Source organism: Carassius gibelio, chromosome B22, assembly GCF_023724105.1.
Source record: "Carassius gibelio isolate Cgi1373 ecotype wild population from Czech Republic chromosome B22, carGib1.2-hapl.c, whole genome shotgun sequence".
Lineage (NCBI taxonomy): Eukaryota > Metazoa > Chordata > Actinopteri > Cypriniformes > Cyprinidae > Carassius > Carassius gibelio.
This window is the reverse complement of record NC_068417.1, coordinates 31,308,523-31,328,098: the sequence shown is the minus strand read 5'-3', so window position 1 is coordinate 31,328,098 and position 19,576 is coordinate 31,308,523. Positions and strand designations below refer to the sequence as shown.

The 19,576-nt window shown below is 38.1% G+C and overlaps 2 protein-coding genes across 4 annotated transcripts; both read left to right on the top strand.

Annotated features, from left to right (window-relative positions):
* Positions 1 to 227: 227 nt before the first annotated feature.
* LOC127987926 (chromobox protein homolog 6) lies at positions 228 to 7,839 on the top strand. 3 transcript variants are annotated; one of them, XM_052590382.1, is made up of 6 exons: positions 228 to 376; positions 991 to 1,034; positions 2,889 to 2,954; positions 3,286 to 3,352; positions 3,480 to 4,445; positions 4,948 to 7,839. In XM_052590382.1, the coding sequence occupies exons 1-6, from the start codon at positions 308 to 310 to the stop codon at positions 4,948 to 4,950; spliced, it is 1,215 nt and encodes a 404-aa protein (XP_052446342.1). In that variant the 5' UTR covers positions 228 to 307; the 3' UTR covers positions 4,951 to 7,839. The 3 variants fall into 3 exon arrangements, with proteins under 3 accessions (XP_052446342.1, XP_052446341.1, XP_052446340.1); XM_052590381.1 differs by having other exon boundaries at positions 3,480 to 4,469; XM_052590380.1 differs by having other exon boundaries at positions 3,480 to 7,839.
* A 1,766-nt stretch (positions 7,840 to 9,605) lies between these two features.
* Positions 9,606 to 19,516, top strand: LOC127987899 (GTP-binding protein 2). Its single transcript, XM_052590335.1, has 12 exons — positions 9,606 to 10,112; positions 10,837 to 10,863; positions 10,959 to 11,143; positions 11,242 to 11,347; positions 12,324 to 12,521; positions 12,618 to 12,792; positions 13,569 to 13,788; positions 14,066 to 14,201; positions 14,291 to 14,349; positions 15,484 to 15,655; positions 15,757 to 15,921; positions 17,216 to 19,516. Exons 1-12 carry the CDS (start codon positions 9,927 to 9,929, stop codon positions 17,402 to 17,404), a joined length of 1,818 nt encoding a protein of 605 aa, XP_052446295.1. The 5' UTR covers positions 9,606 to 9,926; the 3' UTR covers positions 17,405 to 19,516.
* Positions 19,517 to 19,576: the final 60 nt, after the last annotated feature.

Below are 19,576 nucleotides of genomic sequence, written 5' to 3'. Positions count from 1 at the left end.
AGATACAGTTTTTTTGTACGAAATCAAAATTATTATTAAATAATTTAAATAATTACAAATATTTATTTAATTAAAATAATTATTATCAAAAATTCACCACTCTTATTGATGCATAGTATAGGATAACGAAAATATATTTTTATATCTAAAAAGTAAGAGCTTGATCATTTTTTTTATGTATCAAGACTATCGGGGCAAGTTGACCCAAAGCACGTGACAAGCGCTGGGTTTGTTGCTGTCGCCTGTCACAGATTTGTAAAGTGTAGCGCCGCGAGACAGAACAGTCTGGAGCGCACGCACCGAGAAGATGGAGCTGTCGGCGGAAGGAGAGCGGGTTTTCGCCGCGGAATACATCCTGAAAAGCCGTGTTAGGAAAGTGAGTAAGGGAGAACGGGGGTTTAGCGGGGTTGGGAATGTTTTTCACGACGTGAGGTACAGAGAGAGGGTCGGCTTTCGTTTGTCTGGCGATGCGGAGCTTCAAGGCGCCTGCAATGACAAGAGGGGGAGGCCTACGTGCAGATGTTTCCCGATTTAGCGACCCAATGTATTTACTTGCATTGTCAGACTGGAAATAACAAATTCGAACGTGGGACGTTTGGATATTAAATTTGAGATTTATGTTGTAAAATTGGGGTGCGCTGTGTTGGGAACTGACAGCAGCCCGCTAAAAGAGCAGCAGGAGGAGGCTAAAAAAAGGGACAAAGTGTCTGGCATGAGTCCATAGCAAAATCAATGCATGCTGGCCGACCCAAAATTCAAAGATCTCAACAATGCACGAAGGTCGAGTAGTTTCAGTGCTGCACGGTGTCCTGCCACATGGTTTAAGCTGTTAGATGTGCTGTATTAGTGTATATTTGGGTCAAAACACTTTTTACTGAGCCCCCCAAATAAAATAAATGGGTATGAGGTTTGAAGTAGAGCATGTGTTGCTCATGCATTGTTTAGTTAGTGTTAAATAAGTAACATTTTATGCTGTTTTCCTCTTTGCAGGGTCGAATCGAGTACCTGGTTAAATGGAAAGGTTGGGCACTAAAGTAAGTGTGTAAAATATAAATGTCGCAATGGGTGTATTTTTATATTGATATTTTTCAGTGTTGTATGCTGTTTTCTAACTTTTGCTGTAGTTCGAGTGGAAAGGGACTTTCTTTGGTTTCACTTAATGTCTGTTTCACAGTTTGTGCACAAGTAGTGTGTGTGTAAGCAAAGCGTAACGCAGCTGCAGCTCCACATGCTGTAAAATAATGTGATTTGTGTGTTACTGCTTGGAATAATTCCTTTAATAACTGCCATGAATTCTAAAATGGTTACAACATTTATTTTAAACTTGATTGTCAAGTCTAATTTACATAAGGATCCCAAATGGTAAGTAAATGACAACAAATGGACTCAATCCAGAGCTACATTCATTCTGATTTAATGAATAGAAAGTGTTTGCGTGCCGATTCCTGCACGTCACTTTAGCATTCATTGTGAAACAGGCCATATCAGTGCAGAATTGCATTGTGGGTAGCTGAAAAGTCAAGCAGGTTTTTGACTTGACATACTTCATTTCTAAACCTATTTTCAATTACATTTTTGATTTGATGTTATTATTATTCATGCAGTAGCGTTGTCAGGGTACCAAAATTTCAGTATTTGGTACCAGTGAAAATCCACGGTTCTCGGGAACCAATTTCGGTACCAAAGCAAAACACAAAAACATGCTAATTAAAAAATTTAACTATGCTTTCATTTAATCCAAACTGTGTACATATTTAATCTGAAGGGCTGTTGAATTTTAAAACCAAGTATAACAACAAAGTTAGCTAAAAAAGAACAACTGCTTTTCTGATTGATAAGACACATTGTTAACCATTTGTACATTCCCTAACACGCATATTTTAGATTCACTATTCATTTAAAAGCCCTTTCTGTGTAAAAATAGTAAATATCATCATGTTGTCCTGTTTTTTTGTTTTTTTACCCTAATAAAAGTTATAGGAGCATTAAATAGTTAATAAAGAAACTTCTTTCTAATGCTCCTTAAATTAGCGTTAGTCGCACTTATGCTAACGATCAACTACTCTAATGACAGTGTTCATTTTAATCCGACATTCAAATTAAAATATTGAATAGTATTCACAAAAGAACAGACTCGCACTCTATTTGTGGTGGCACATATATGAACATTTATTCTCTGCCAGCAGGAGGTGCTTGTAGAGCAGGAGAGAGAGGTTTTCAAAGTAACGGCTGTAATCAAATAAGTGTTGCGCTCACTAATACTGCTCAGGCACTACAGGCAAGATGAAATGAAAATGACATCCATAATTTTCAGAAGACCGTCGGTTTCCTTCAGAAATAGACTGATATAAAAACACCCTAACCAGGTTTCATCTTTGACTCGTGCAGTGCTTATGTTTATTTAACGAAGTCAAAGCCTTCTGGAAAATCTGTTTGTGGCTGTCAGTTTTGATATTGTCACAAATAAATCACTGTATGGGAAACACAATGAAACTAACCTGCCTGAACTCTTTCAGTTTTATGAAGAGAGCACATTTCGGATAGTGCATCAAGAACCAGGTTGACCGGGTATTCGGTACCACCGGTACTTAAAAAAACCTGGTACCGTAACATTTTCACTTTTTTTAGTACCGACTTGTTACCGAAGTACCAGGTGTTTGGACAACACTAGCATGCAGGTTCAATTAACTGATTTGATGCTATGGACAATTGTACACATCATGGGACTAATCAAAAGAACTTCAAAAATGCACTACTGTAAAAATACAGCATTTATAAATAAACAACTTTTTAAACTGATAGTAAAATCTTGATGGAGAAAATAAAAAGTTTATATTTCATTAATACCTGTAACCATTTAAAAGACTTCAAATGTTTTTGCAACATAGACACAGCACATGGGAACCAGAGGAGAACATCTTGGATGATCGACTCATCACAGCCTTTGAGCAAAAGTAAGTATCACTTAAAGACTTAACTCTTAAAACTGTATTTCTATATAAAGTTAGAAAATGTAGAGAACAAAAATATTTATTCTTCATAAAGTATGTATATAGATGCCAAACAGTTTACATTTGTTCTCTTTTTTTTTTTGCTCGCTTGATTTATTTTTGCAGCTTTATGCTGCCAGTTTGACTGGAAACTAGCCTCTCTGGTGGATTTTTAAACAAAGATGACTTGCATTATGCTTCAAAGCCTTCCATTTTGATTGTTATGGTTTGGGCTTGACGCTTAAGTGATGTCATATTTTCCTTGGCTTAAATGGTGCTGTCCTACAATTCATAGGGAGAGGGAGCAGGAACTTTATGGCCCAAAGAAACGTGGACCTAAACCAAAAAACTTTGTACTAAAGGTTGGAAGTTTCTTAAAACGTTCTTTGAAATGAATCTTATACATCATCTCCATTTCATAACATATAAATAAACTTTTAGTCTGATGTTTTAGTACCTCCCAGTCATATTTGCTCTCCACCTATCTAGGCACGGGCACAGGCTGGTGATAGACCTCGGAGCTCAAATACCCAACGCACTCCACCTCGCACCACAGCGAAGCCTCCCGCCTCTTCCACTTCTGCAAGTGCAGCTCCTCCTCAGCCTTCATTATCTTCTTCCTACAACACTGCTCCAACCCCCAGAGTGCACTCTCTCGCCGCTGCTCATAAACTGAAGAAAGACATCCATCGTTGTCATAGGATGTCTCGGCGACCTTTGCCACGACCTGACCCCCTAGGCAACCCCAGGGGGTCCACATCCTCATCCCGTCCTCCCATCTCTCCATTCTCTGAAACTGTCCGCATCCTCAACCGCAGGGTCAAACCGCGGGAGGTTAAGCGAGGACGCATAATCTTGAACCTGAAGGTCATTGACAAATCCGAAAACAGTGGCGTAGCAAGTAGAAGGACACCGCAGTCGTTCACGGGGCGGGCAAAAATCCCATCCCGCAATCGCATCATTGGGAAAAAGCATGGGGACATGCCTTACAGGCCTTTCCAGCATCCTATGAAGATGTTAGGCTTCCCGATGTATGGCCAACCATTTGGGCTTAACCCCTGTGGGTCAATGTCCTTCATGGCCAATGAAGGATCCAACACCGGAGTCAATCAGAGAGGTGGAGGCTGCTGTGATAGCCATTCCTCTGCAAATGCACAGAAGTTTCAATATCAGCCTCCACCTTCTCCATCCAGCTCCAGTGGGTCTAACAACAGCCCCCCTTCACCTCAGAAACAAGCGACTCAACCTGAAGCCCCAACTAAATTGGACTCTGCAGCCTCAACATGTTCCCAAGATGCCTCCCAACCTCACCCAAAGTCCAGCTCTGCACCATTCCTCCCTTCCTCACCCTCCTATTCGACCTCCCCGTCATCCTCTATTGAAGACGAAGACCAGGGCTCTCCAAATCGCGCCATTTCTCGAGGTGGAAAACGGAAACTCCGACATCGAACCCAGGTGGGTCGAGCTTCGGTCTGTCAGGTTAGTGACTGCACTACTACCCCACTTCCTGAGGAAAACAGGGTGCCAAAAGAGGGGGATCCCGATTGGCACCCTGAAATGGCACCCAGCTGTGCCAATGTAGTCGTGACTGACGTCACTACAAACCTTCTCACAGTCACCATCAAGGAATTCTGCCAGTCAGGAGCTGAACCCTCCTCCCCTTGCCAAGCTGATAAACCACCCTGTCCCACCACAGCTGCCTCTTGAAAGTTCCCCCTAAATGTCTACAATAAAAAATATCTGCCCACTAAACCCCATAATAACTTGCCAAAATGATATTCACGCACCCTAAAATAGTTGCCGGTGATGAAATTAAAATGTATTTTTTGGGTGAAATTAAGATATATTGAAATAATATTTAAAGGCAAAGGTGCTTTCCTTGACCTGTTCTTTTTAAACAACATGTTATTATGGTTTTGTAGTACTTCATGCTTTTTTCCCCCTCTTTTTTCCCCAGTGATCCTGTCTTTCCACAGCCTTTTCCCCCCTCCCCCCAAGTAATTGCACCTTGTCTTATCACCTCCAGTCCTGTAGAGACCACCATTTCCATATCTCCAGACCTAAAGCTCAGAATCCACCCTAGAAATGTTGATCTCAACAGCTTTCTTGGACTCGAGATGTTGCACCAAGACATTTGTAATCTTTTGATGTCCGTTTTCATTGGGATACCGAACACATGATGCTTTGGAAGTTTAGCCAGTGTGGGTGAAGATCCGCTCACGCACTTGATAGATAACACTTGATGTGGCAATATGCCCATTTAGGCATCCAACCCATGTATTGATCTCACCAACCTTCTTCCGTGCTAACGAAGAACTTTGCTGATGAAGAACCCAAGTCATTGTGAAGCTCGCTGTATCACACGGGCGTAGACGTGACTCTATTTATATGCACCAAGCTGCAAAATTCTGAGGACAGTTAAGTTATTTCCTTCTGCTTGAACTCCGCTCTGATCCAGTTGTCTGCTGAGACTCTAAACCGACTCAAGTATGAATGCTGAGCACTGCATCTGTAGTATGGTACTGTACGTTAAACCTTCCACATACTCAATTCCCCACTTAGAGAAGTACCTTCTAATACTTGCCTTCTGACTACAATAGTTTGTGTTTCATGTTATAGTTACTGTATTTTTGGGGCCGTTTACCAGAGGTAGTTTCTCTCAGAACTTGATTGGAGGAGTTCAAATACCATTTAGAGACTTTTACACTAAGTGGGTTTAAAAAATACCAAATATAACAGATTGCCTTGGTTGATGAAACCCTCTTTCGCACTCTAAAATGACACAGTCCGGGACCATGTGTGTTCTGTTGGTGACTGCATGTTGTTGGCCCTTGAGCTCGTCCCGTGTTGTCTGCAGGTCCACCTGGGCGCTGGCATTGACAATACAGACCTGGGATAAAGCTAGCTTGGTTAGTTAGTATATGCTAGGGATGTGTCAGTACTTATATTTTGGAACTGGTCCAAAAGGGTACTCATAAAGTTGCTCTATCTATCTATCTATCTATCTATCTATCTATCTATCTATCTATCTATCTATCTATCTATCTATCTATCTATCTATCTATCTATCTATCTATCTATCTTGCTATTCAAATTATTAAAACAAAAGTGGTTTCTGTGCACCCCTAGTAGATACACCACTTGCTGTCAGTTGTAGTTAAACATTAGTTCATCCAAAAATGTACATTCTGTTTTAGAATTTTCATTCATTTACTCACCATCATGTTGTTCCAAACCTGCACTATTTGCGTCATGTTTGTCAGAATGTTCCGTACTATGAAAGTGGATGGGGACCAGAGGCTGTAAATTTCTGAAAAAGACAAATGACTTGTGCGCTGTATTCCAAGATGTATAAAGCCATTCTATTGCTACCTGTGTGGAATGGGCAGAAAAAAAGCAATGCACCATTCACTTTCATTGTAGGGAAAAAGGCACCTTGGACATTCTGACGAATAACTCCTTTTATGTTTTACTTAGGAAATGTTTCAGAATGCATGAAGGCAAGTACATGACAACGGTTTTGCATGAATGCCATTTAATATTTAAAATTTTACTGAAAGCTAAATGTTTTAGTTGCTGCATGGTGTAATTTTATTATTTTAGAATTTATTAAAAATAAGTTGTGGGATGCTTTTCGCTTAGGCTTTTTTGGGCAGTCCAGCAAGCAATATTATAACCTGCTACATCAGGCCTGAAGAAACAGGCTAACGCACCGTTTATGGCAGCTAACCTGGTTGTACGGAAGGATGATAAAATGTCAGACTCCACCAGAGGACAAACCTCATTATAAGATTTAATTATAGAACACAATTAAGTTCCACTTGTAGTCATACAGTTGTCCTCTAATGGAGCGTTATTACTCTATCACTGTGCCTTTAGGGAGAAATTAAAACCTTACTTTTTTATGACTTTTTTTTTTAAGTGTTTCCCCAATTTATTTACTTTTCTTTTAATAACTTTTTAGTTTACCGGCATCCAAACATTAATGTGAACCTATCTACTCTCACTTATTTTCCTTTTCAAAGTTCTTTAAAAGCCTTCTTTTTTTTGTTGATATTCATACATTTATCCCAGGTCTGAAATAATTAATGTTCTGAACATATCCCTGGTGCCACCCCATGTAGGGCGCCACGTGTGGTGCATCTGTACAATAATATCTAATACTGAAGCATGTGTTGCCTTTAGCTGCTCCGTTCGATTCCATGATGTTGTTACCTTTGCCTACAGTACAAAATGTTCCATATACAAACAGTCAAGTCCTTGTTTACCTTTATATCCTTAATGTTAGAAAAAAAATAGATGTCACTATGGTGTGAAGCAATGCAAGATGGTTTCTACTAAAGAGGTAGTTTACCACTATGATAATATGTGGCCTACATTTCATGCAATAGGGCTTGTATTTTATAGGATGTAGCCTCCAGGGACCGTTACTGCACAGACAAGAAGAGATTATGTTTATAAGGTAAGGATGAAGGTATACTGGAGGTTACTTCCTCAAATTTCAGTGTCTGAAGTGTGTCTGAAGTTTTTTTTTTGTTCATTTCAAGATGATTTATTAATTTTACCATGCCGTAGATATGAATGATACGTGCTGCCTTTATTTTGGGAGAATGTAGAACCCCCCCAAAAAAAACAGAACTAAGTGTGATTTATAGGAGTCATTTATTTGGTAACATGTAAGATTAATGCCATTGATGAAGCTGATTATGATAATGAACTTGTTGCTATGACATTGTAATGTAGTGGGTGCATGATTTGAAAACCCTATTTGTACGTCATTTAAATGTCATGTGTTTGTTGCTTTGTGTGTTTCTTGAAAGAGGCTTTTAATAAAATCACTTTAAAGACACTCATTGCAACCCATTGTACTAATACTTTTATAACGACTATGTTCTTTTGTTGGTGCCTTTTTGCACTTTTAAATCTTTACAGTGTGTGTTCCTATATACTCTCATTATCTCCTTTTGGTTTTTTACGGATGAAAGTAAGTCACACACAAAGGTGAAAAAATGATGGCAGAATAATTTTTTTTAAAGGGGTCATATAATGCGATTTCAAGTTTTTCTTTCTCTTTGGTGTGTTACAAGCTCTTGGTGCATGAAGAAGATCTGTAAAGTTGCAAAGACTAAAGTCGCAAATCCAAAGAGATATTCTTTATCAAAGTTAAGACTAAAACGCCTCATTCAAACACACCCCCACATGTATACATCACTATGTGGAAATATTTGCGTAATGCTGCCGAAATGTTCACGCAAATAAAGAGGGCATGGTTCAAGTAACCACAGTTATAGTGTTGAAGCAGCCAAGTCAGGGATATGCTGTGTGTGTATCTTGGCAAAAACATGTATTTGTATTTTTCCGAAAGTAGATGCATTTTTAGGAATCTCTTAAGCCCCTTTCACACTGCGATTCCGGAAATACACGGGTAATGTGTCCCAGCAATTGTTCCCGGGTCACTAGATTTTGCACTTTCTGCCAGTGATTTTCCGGAATATGTGCATGGGTTCACACACAACCTTTGAAGGTCCCGTAAAGACACGTGACATCAGGGTGTGACGTGTAATGTACGAGTCGAAAACGCTAGGCACATTAACTTTCACTTAAGCTAGCGAACGATCTGAGTTTCAGCGCGGATAGTGAGGAGCTAACTGATCTCGGCTTCATTACAGTCACACATCACACATTTTGTCAGCTGTCTTAACCGTCTGTGTCCCGTTTACTGCAAACACATACAAGCTTCATCACTGTGTTTGTCAAGCCACTCTCTGTTTCTCTTTCGGGCTTGAACTGATGGTAAAACTTAGGACACTATTAACTGTATTTTGAAAGATGAAGATCACGTTTATGGAAAGAGCCGTTACATTTCCGACAAGTGCTTGCGGTGTTCGGCCAATCACAATGCACAGGGTCAGTTGGCCAATCAGAGCAGACTGCGCTTGTCAGAAGGAGGGACTTTGAAGAAATCAATGAGTTTGAGAGAGGCGGGGCATAGAGGACCTACAATAATGTACAGTATTTGAAAAATAATGTGTTTTTGAACATTTAAGCATGTCAACATAACATATTATGTTAAACCAAATACACAAAATAATGATCTTAAAAAAAAAAAGCATAAAAGACCCCTTTAATGTCAACGACAAGCAACTTACCCACCGTGTTCTTATGTCTGCTAGAGGGTGATGTGCAGCTCAAATGTTAATTGGAGAACTTTTTTGATATAATGATATTTACCTAACTAGGATCTGTGAACTGGTTTTAAACACTAGTTCTCAAGCAAATTGTTCTGTCTGTGTAGGCTAGGCTATCTCTCATGTGGGCTTCACCCAGAAGAACCGCATTTTCTATTAATAGCCGAGGAGTTTATGGACTCCTTACTTTATTCCTGGCTGCACAGAAATATCATGATTCTTAATGTGAGCACCAAATTCAACGTCCCTAAAATGAATCGACATTTTTATAGAAGCATGAAAAACTGTATTTTTGCGCCTCCTGCAGGTACTTTTTTTAAACCGACAAATAGGCTTGCTAACGTTGCTATTACTGTATTATGCTTCACACTTAACGAGGTATTTGTATGTAAACGCATGAGCACAGCAGTACAAAATCTAATTAAATTGGATAGATGGATGGCCTGATGTTTACATACTATATAATTAGATAGATAGATAGATAGATAGATAGATAGATAGATAGATAGATAGATAGATAGATAGATAGATAGAGGGATGACGAATGGTTGACGAGTGTTGGAGGCGGGTTTTACTGAGGAGGATGTAACGTTATCTGCGGTCGGTCATGGCTCAGTATCCTAGTGCAATAGTAAAAAAAATGCCTTGTTCCCTGTTTGTAACATAGAAGTGCATTTTTAGGATACATGTGTTAACAATTTTAGTTTAAACCCGAAGATTTGTGATCTCCTTTATATGCGAGCGGGCTATGGATGCGCAGGTTGCAAACCATTGCAGCATCAAGTCTGCCGCAAAGACGAGCATCACGCAGGATGCAGCTGAATGCGGGATCGCCAACACGGCGAAGAAGAAACCCCGCTCGAGGAGAGGCAGGAGAGGCAAGCGACGGAGGGGCAAGAAGGCCAACGAGCCTCCGCCGTTTCTACCTCCGGAGGTAAGGTACATACCAATGCTAACCATGATTAGCCAGCGAAGAAGAAGCCTATGATAAACAATAACAGCAACCTAATTTTGTGTGGAACCGTGTTACGTTACCTGTCCTTAATTTTATTTGTTAATTAGAATATTAATAAAGCAACAAATATGCTGGCAAAATACTTATTCTAGATAAACAAAATTGGGAACAGCCGCCAAAATAGCGTACAGTTATCCTTACCTACTGTAAAAATCATAATCAATTATTAACAATGTAAACATTAGGCCTATGGCTTTCCTACTTTCGTTTTATTTTTGATAGCACGTGTCGAATACTAATTTACTGCTGCACTGTGTTACTGATAATTATTACATTTTTGTTACAGAGATTGCCAAGACCAGAATGCACACTTTATTTTTTTTTTTATGTTAAAACAGATTTGTAAAAATACCTGCTCTTCATGCTGTGTTGATTATATGGTAGATAATAATTGTAAAAAAATCTAATTAAATAAAAGTAAATACAAAAATGTGTTAATAAATTAACACAAATTAAGTTAGTAACATAATGCCAAATAAATAAACTTATATGCGATTAGTATTCATTTTCCAGCTCTTTTTGAGGTAGTATTTTATCCAGTGAAAGAATGATTTTTTTTTTTGCAGGGTTGATTATTTATTTAATTTAATTTACGATTTTTATTTAATTGATTGTTGTTTGCCCACATATCTTTATTCTGTAGGCTGAAGAGGGAAACATTGAATACAAGGTATGCAAACTCCTGTGAAAGTTGAAGTTCTACTTATTTTCTATTGCCATTTTTATGTATTTAATGGCATTTCCATCCACTCTTTCCTCACTCAGCTGAAGCTGGTGAACCCCACGCAGTATCGGTTCGAACACTTGGCCACGCAGCTGAAGTGGCGACTGCAGGAGGGCCGCGGGGAGGCCGTGTATCAGATTGGGGTGGAGGATAACGGGCTGCTGGTTGGACTCATAGAAGAAGATATGAAAGCCTCTCTTAAGACTCTTCGCAGAATGGCTGAGAAGTATATATTCAGTTCAGTTTATTCTGTAATGTCAGTGTGTAAGAAGTGTCTTAGAGGAGTGTTGTGTTGTCTTGGTAAGACTCTGTGACTCTGCGCAGGGTTGGAGCCGATATCACGCTCCTGAGAGAGAGGGAGATGGACTGTGACAGAGCGAGACGGAAAATCGCTGAAGTTCTTGTGCGGAAAGTTCCAGATGACCAGCAGGTGAGCTTGTGATGCTGCAGTCAGTTTCCATTGAATTTCTTTTGTGAATTGTGGTTGTTGTGGTTTTAGGTATTGTATCAGTCATGGCACATTTTGTTGTAAGATCTGTTAAGAAAATTGTCTTTATTATTTGTTTATTTATTTGTTAAAAAAGCTTATATTCTTGTTATCAGCTATTACTGGAATAAAATATATTATTATTTTATTATTTCTTTAAAAAATACTAAATAGGAAGAATAAAAAAAAAGTAATATAAAACAAATAAAAGTTTTAAAATGATTATATTATGCTGCTTTTTATTACTTTTATTTTGTATTTACGAAAAAGGTCTTGTAAAAAGGATTATATTCTTGAAATAAAAACTTGAAATAAAAATGGAATAGATTAACTTACAATAAACTAGGAATCATTGGAATAAGATTATATTTTATAACCACTGTATACAAAATAGAAAATTACAACATTTTAAAACTACAAAAAAAGTTTTAAAATAATTATGGATTTTGTCTATTTTTGAAAAGTAAAATATTTTATTATTATTGCTTTAAATATAAAATAGTATATGATTATTAAAATGTTAAATATTTTTCAAATGATTAATTTAAAATAAATAAATATTTACAACAACTTATTTTTCTCCAGTTAAAAACCAAATAACTCACAGGAAGCTGGTTAGTTGTCATGTTTAGAAGAAAGTCATACAAAAAGTTAAAATCATCACAACACTGACCAGTAGACTCTCATAACTGTGTAGGTCAGTACAATTCTTAAAATATATATCCAATAATTTTGCCTGTTTTTAGGCTAAATATAATATTTGTTACTTATTCATGGTTGTTATACAGCCATTTGTAGAGTAATAAAATATAATTTTTTCTAAATTGATTTTATTAAAGCCATCCTTAATTGTCATTGATCCACTAAACTAATAATGTATTATTTGCCGTCACTGTGCGTTCTATGTTTGTGTGTGTAGTTTCTGGATCTCCGTGTGGCTGTTCTGGGTAATGTGGACTCAGGGAAGTCAACTCTGCTGGGGGTACTGACTCAGGGCGAGCTGGATAACGGACGGGGCAGGGCCAGACTCAACCTCTTCAGACACCTGCATGAGATTCAGACCGGACGGACGTCCAGCATCAGTTTTGAGATCCTGGGGTTTAACAGCAAAGGAGAGGTGAGACAAATATTCAGGAATTCAAACCAACAACCTCCTGCTTACTAGCATATATCATGCTGCTTTGAGAAATACTGGTGTTTTTCATTGTTTTAGGTTGTAAACTACAGTGACTCCCGTACAGCAGAGGAGATCTGTGAGAGCTCTTCTAAGATGATCACTTTTATTGACCTGGCTGGTCATTATAAGTACTTGAAGACCACTATATTTGGCCTGACAAGCTACTGCCCAGACTTTGCCATGCTGGTGGTGGGAGCCAATACTGGCATTGGTTTGTATTATTTATATTGCTTTATAAGTTGTAAAAGTGATTTAAGAGTATATTTAATGAGCAAGCAATAAAGCCTTGCTGGCCGATATGGTAAATATTTACAATAAATTCAGCATTTTACACTGTTTAAAATATTTACACTACTGTTCAAAGGTCTGTACAATTTAAAAAAAAAAAAAACATTTTTTAAGAAGTCTCTTATGGTACACCAAGGCTGCATTTGTTTGTTTAGAAATACAGTAAAAACTGTAATATTGTGAAATAATATAGTTTAAAAAAGTTTTCTATTTGGATATATTTCCAAATGTAATTTATTCCTGTGATGCAAATCTGAATTTTCAACCAGAATTTTCACTCCAGTGTCACATGATCCTTCAGAAATCAATCTAATATGCTGATTTGATGAAATAATAATAAGAAATAAGCATTTCTAATTATTATCAGCGTTGAAAACGGTTGGGCTTTTTTATATTTTTGAGGAAATCATGATACATTTGTTGTAACTGCATTTGTTTGAAATCCAAATCTTTTGAAATATTATAAATGCCTTAACTGTGACTTTTCATCAATTTAAAGCAAGCTTTCTGAATAAAAGTATAACTTTTTTTCCAAAAACCACATTATTATCTTATTGAACCCCGAACTTTTAAACAGTAGTTTTTTAAATGAAATTATAAATCTTTAATCAAAACCACCCAGATAACCCAACCTTACTTTTAACAAATTTTGTTTCACAACATATTATATGTTATTCCCACATGGGAAAATTCCCCCAGCTGGCACAACTAGAGAGCATCTGGGTCTGGCCATGGCGCTGAAGGTGCCCATATTCATTGTGGTGAGTAAGGTGGACCTCTGCGGTAAAAGCACAGTGGAGAAAACGGTTCGTCAGTTGGAGAGAGTGCTCAAACAGCCCGGCTGCAACAAGGTCCCAATGGTGGTGTCCAACCCTGATGATGCAGTCACGGCTGCACAGCAGTTTGCACAATCCTCCAGGTACATGTGTGTACGACAATAGAGGGGTTAATTTACATTTTACTGAATTTTTTCCACCTGAAGTCAGTGTTTCTTGCAACATAGATTTTTCCCTGACAACTTTCCACCTTCTTTTTGAGCCTCACAGTTAAACAGCCTATTTTTGGTACTGTACCTTTAAGACTTAAATATGTAACTTGCTCTAAAAATACCTTACAAAGTACCTTAACGCTGATAGCTGTTCAACACTAGTTTGTACAGTATGCTTGTGTGTAATGATGTAATGCTCTCCCTACAGTGTGACGCCCATCTTCACCCTCTCCAGTGTCTCTGGGGAGAGTCTGGACCTTCTGAAGGTCTTTTTCAACATTCTTCCTCCTCTGAGCAACAGCAAGGAGCAAGAGGAGCTCATGCAGCAGCTCACAGAGTTTCAGGTGCAAACACACTCTTACCAACGCACATATCTTGTCTTAATTCTAAGATATTCCAAGATATTTGATGTCAAATTGATGTGCTCTTTAAGGTGGATGAGATTTACAGTGTTCCTGATGTAGGAACAGTAGTTGGTGGAACACTGTACAGGTCAGTTCACATCTGTTATGTCAATCTTGTCTGTTCATCTGTAATAACTGCCCACTATCAACCACTCTTTTTCCTTGTAGTAAGTATATATCTTATAAGGAAAAAAAACAATTTGGTTACTATATTTATACAATGGTAACCACAAATTAACTATGGTTTTATTACACTTAACATAATTTAACCATGGTATTGTAATAAAACTGTGTTTACACAAATAGTAATCGTTACACCAAAAACATGGTCTTTACACTTTCAATAGAATAAAAACATGTTTAATTTTCTTAAGGGACAAAGTAATATCCTTCCAACCATTCAGGACACCTTAGAAATTCATTAGCATCCTAGCAACATCTTAGCAACCTCCTAGATCACTCTCATGTAACATACTTGCAACTACTCAGAACACGTAAGCCTTGTAAACCTTCTAAGCAAACCCCACCTCAAATGCTCAAAACACCTGGGCAATGCCCGATGAACCCCTTAGAAACCACCCACTCTTCAAAAATTTCTCTCAAATGCTCAGAACACCTGGACAACAACCTAGCAATGCCTTACAAACCACCCACTCTTCCACCTGTCACTCAAACGATCTGAACACAAAGGCAAAGACCTAGCAATGCCTTAGTAACCACCCACTCTTCCAACTGTCTCTCAAAAGCTCGGAACATCTAGGCAAAACCCTAGTAATGCCTTCGAAACAATTCACTCTTCCAACTGTCTCTCAAAAGCTCGGAACACCTAGACAACGGCCTAACAACACTTCGGAATCCTTATAACTCTCTTATAACATTCTCACAACCACCTAAAACAGCCTAGTGACTGCTAATCAATGCCCTAGCAACCACTCAAAACAACTCAGCATTGTAGAATCTGATTTACACACACATTTCAATGCCTTGCGAAATCTTCATGTGGAAGTCTTTCATGCTCTTGTGGAATCCCTGATCTCCCAGTTTCCAATTTGAAATGACCTGATTTTACAAGCAAAAATCTGTTAAATGATTGTTAATGTGACCAATCTTTAAGGCCTATATAACCTTCACACTTCAAGGCTTTTTCAGGCCAATCAATATTAAATTTATCTTGACAAACTTTCCTTTTCTAGTTCATAATTAACTTTCTGTACACACACAGTGGTGTGTGTCGTGAAGGAGACCGGCTGGTTGTGGGTCCCACCGATGATGGGCGGTTCTTGAGGTTGAAGGTGTGCAGTATCCACAGAAATCGTTCCGGCTGCCGCGTGCTAAGAGCTGGACAGGCCGCCACACTTGCACTTGGGAACTTTGATCGCTCATTACTACGAAAGGTCTGATCTCAAAATGAGAGCAAGAGGAAAAAATACTTAATCAAGTCTTTATGTAGATATATCTTTATGATGTCGTTGAGCTTGAGTGTTTGTGTTTTTAGGGCATGGTCATGGTAAGTCCCAAAATGAACCCTACAATTTGCTGGCAGTTTGAGGCCGCCATAGTCCTCCTGTTCCACGCCAAGACTTTCCGCAGTGGTTTCCAAGTCACAGTGCACGTGGGGAATGTAAGGCAGACTGCCACGGTGGAGTGTCTGCTTGGAAAGGTGTGTATTTTGTAAACTCCCTGACATGTTAGGAATCAAGTCTTTACAAATGAACGTGACTTACTTTCTTCTGTAAAATACAAAGTTCTGAGAAGGATTACTCCTAAAGATAAAGTCCTTTTTTGTCATCTTTGGTTCCATGAAGAACCTTAAATATCCATTGAATTTTTCCATTGCACAAAAGTTTCTTTATAGTGGAAAAAGTTTCTTCATATTATTAAAAAGTTCTTTAACTTTAAAGGGATAGTTCGCAAGACCTTCATTCATCTTCAGAAGACAAATTAAGATATTTTTTCTTGAAATACAATCCATTTTTCTGACCCTCCATAGACTGCAACAGAACCACAATCGAGGCCCAGAAAGGTAGTAAGGACATTGTTAAAATCAGGGGTGCCCAAACAGTCCTGGAGGGCCGATGTCCTGCAGAGTTTAGATCCATCCCCAATTAGACACATCTGAACCAGCTTATCAAGCTCTTACTAGGCATACTATAAATCTCCAGGCAGGTGAGTTGAGGCAGGTTGGAGCTAAACTCTGCTTGACATCAACAAGTTTTGTATGTTACTATGTAGGAGTATTTGTATGAGTCTATGTAACATCAGTGGTTAAACCTTAATTTTACAAAGCCACAAGAATTATTTTCGTGCGCAAAGAAAAAAAAAAAGACTTTATTCAGCAATTGTTCTTCTCCATGTCACTGTCACTATTCATATGAGTATCATGATGCATGTGCTGCACCATGTTTACAAGCAGAGGAATGCAGACGCATGCATCATGGTACTTTCATGAATGGCGGTGCACGGTGATGCAAAATAGAAGAATTTTGGAATTAAGTTGTTTTCTTTGTGCACGAATAGTATTCTCGTAGCTTCAGGAATATTACATTGAACCACTGATGTCACATGGACTTGAACTATTTTAACAATGTCCTTAAAGGAACACTTCACTTTTTTTTAAAGATATTTTCCATAGATATTTTTGGAGTTAAACAGTTGAGTTTTCGAATCCATTCAGCTGATTTCTGGGTCTGGTGGCAGGACTTTTAGCTTAGCTTAGCATAGGTCATTGAATCTTATTAGACCGTTAGCATCTTACTTAAAAATGAACTAAGAGTTTCAATATTTTTTGTAGTTACATCGTATACTAAGACTTCATTTTTGGGTTAACTAACCCAAATGGTTTTTCAACGAAATGTTCCATGGAGGGTTCTATGGGAAACAAAAATAATTCTGTTTTGGAACTTTTATTTTGAAAAGTGTATCATCACAGAAAAATGTGTGTGTTTGTCCTCTAGGAGGAGCTGCGGACAGGCGAGAGAGCTGTAGTGTGTTTTAGATTCTTAAAACACCCTGAGTACTTGCGTGTGGGAGCCAAGCTGCTCTTCAGAGTGGGGGTGACCAAAGGCATCGGACATGTGACGCACCTCCTACCCTCCACCCAGAACCACATGCCTGATCAGAACCGCAACCAGAACCATAGTTAGACACATCCGTAGTGACACCATTAATCAAAAGAGGACATTTGACTGCATCTGCCTTGAGATTGTCCTTGCCTTGAGTTTGCCTCCCCTAGTTCAATCATGCACCTTTCATTTCCACTCTGTAGATTTGCCTATATTAATTGCAGATTTGCCTGTGTGTAAATGCTTTTGGCTCCTGTGACATTTGGAGGGTTGATTAGAGTATATGTCTGCTGGGTGTAATGGGACTCGGAAACCTCTCCTATTTTTGCACATGTGCGTGTTTCACATCTCAAGTTAAAGCTGTCTGACCTTGAGTGAAGCATTTGGGAGACACTAAGTTGGGTATCTGGAGCAGATTTATGCAGGAACTCCTGCCTGCAGACTGCATTGTAGAAATGAGAAACATTATCGTAGCACTGGAAAATCTTTTTATTTTTTTTAGCTGAACTAATGTCTTCAGTGATATTAAATACATGATATTACCCAAGGAAATCTGACAACACTTTAGTTAGTTTTTTTTTTTTCTTCACAAAGTGTACACCTTAAGACAGGCCTTCAACCTTGTTCCTGTAGACCAGGGGTCCTCAACTCTGGACCGCAAGATCCACTTTCCTTCAGAGTTTCAGACACGCCTGAACAAACTAATAAAGGTCTTCATGATTACTACAAAATTGCAGGTAGGTGTGTTTAATCCATATTGAAGCTAATCTCTGCAGGAAAGTGGATCTCGAGGTTCAGAGTCAAGGATCCCTGCTGTAGACCTACTGTCCTGCCAAGTTTAGCTACTTTACAACCTTAAACAAATACAGCTGGGCCAGCTAATCAAGATCTTCAGGGTCACTTGAGAAATCACAGGCCAAGTATGTTGAATTAAATTTGAAGGACAGCGGGTGTCCAAGAACAGGGTTAAAGGCCTAGGCATTAAACTCAAAGTATACTTAAATTTGGAACGACAGCGGAATATTTGTGTATAGCCGAATACAAAGCTTTTCAAAGCATACTCCAGTTGATGGCCAGTTAGTGTAAGAAAACTTAAAGCCGCATATGCGAGTTGAGTGTACAGCATATGCACAGTTAGAAAAATAAGTCTGTACCCCAGTATAAACATAATAAAATAATATTAACAGTTGTTCCATTATGATTAGTTTCCATTATTATAACGAAATTGAAATTTCAAGTTGAAAATGTCCAAAATTTTTTATTGAACAATAAACAGGCGTAACATGTTAGTGAAGATTTTAGTTTAAATTTTAATTAAAGATTTTAATTTAAATTAATCTGACAGTCCACATTCATTTTAGGTTTCATGAATAAATGACCAGTCCTGTTTTTGTTCATTTAATTTTGTACCATTTCGGTACATTTGTTGGTGTGATTGAATATCGCCCCCTATCTTCAGGACATAAGAGGTAACCCAAAGAGAATTTTTGGAGGAACAGTCAGGCATGATTTTTTTTCTTTTTCTTTTTCTATTTTTCACTAGCTTGATTACATTGAGCATAACTCTAAATGTATTTACAAATGACAAAAAAAACTATCTGTGCATATTGCACAATTGTTTGTTAGCAAATATGAGGTTTAGGTCATTAGCGATGGCTTACAGATTTAACCGGGTTAAACTTATGGCAGCTTTTTGTAATGGGCATTTGTCTCGAGCATGCACAGGAACCCAGATGACCATTGTGTTGTGTGTCTCATTCACTCCTTTTCAAGATATTGTGCAATTGCAAAAATATTGAATGTACCGCTAATGTATAGCTCATTTTATTTAACAGTATTAAACAATGAGAATCAGTAATAAAGCTTGAGCAGAATGCATTTACAAGTGTAAATAATTTGTAAAACCTTGGTTTTACAGAAATTTTAGCGAAGAAATCTGTTCTGCTTTCGTTTTATAAATGAGGCCCAATTGCTTTCATAACTTCCGCTGTTGGTCAACAGTGCATGTTGTGCTACCACAAATAATTAATATTGTCTGATGTGCAGCTGGTATGCTTTATTACATTTAAAATGTATCTTCATTTCATGAACTTCTGCAAAAAAGGCTTAAAAAAACCTAGAAACCAGACTAGTTATCTATTGCTTTGCTATTAGTTCCGATGTAATAAAGAATCAAATGTTTTATAGAGGAAACCCTTTGTTGTTTGTATTTATTCAAAGACGGGAAATACAATAGTTTGTCATGGAACTTAC

Coding starts and splice junctions, on each gene's coding strand:
- LOC127987926 (XM_052590380.1), top strand. CDS start 308: ATGGAGCTGTCGGCGGAAGGAGAGCGGGTTTTCGCCGCGGAATACATC. Junction 377..990: donor TGAAAAGCCGTGTTAGGAAA/GTGAGTAAGGGA, acceptor TCCTCTTTGCAG/GGTCGAATCGAGTACCTGGT. Junction 2,955..3,285: donor ATCACAGCCTTTGAGCAAAA/GTAAGTATCACT, acceptor TACAATTCATAG/GGAGAGGGAGCAGGAACTTT.
- LOC127987899 (XM_052590335.1), top strand. CDS start 9,927: ATGGATGCGCAGGTTGCAAACCATTGCAGCATCAAGTCTGCCGCAAAG. Junction 14,202..14,290: donor AGCAGCTCACAGAGTTTCAG/GTGCAAACACAC, acceptor GTGCTCTTTAAG/GTGGATGAGATTTACAGTGT. Junction 15,922..17,215: donor TGGAGTGTCTGCTTGGAAAG/GTGTGTATTTTG, acceptor TTTGTCCTCTAG/GAGGAGCTGCGGACAGGCGA.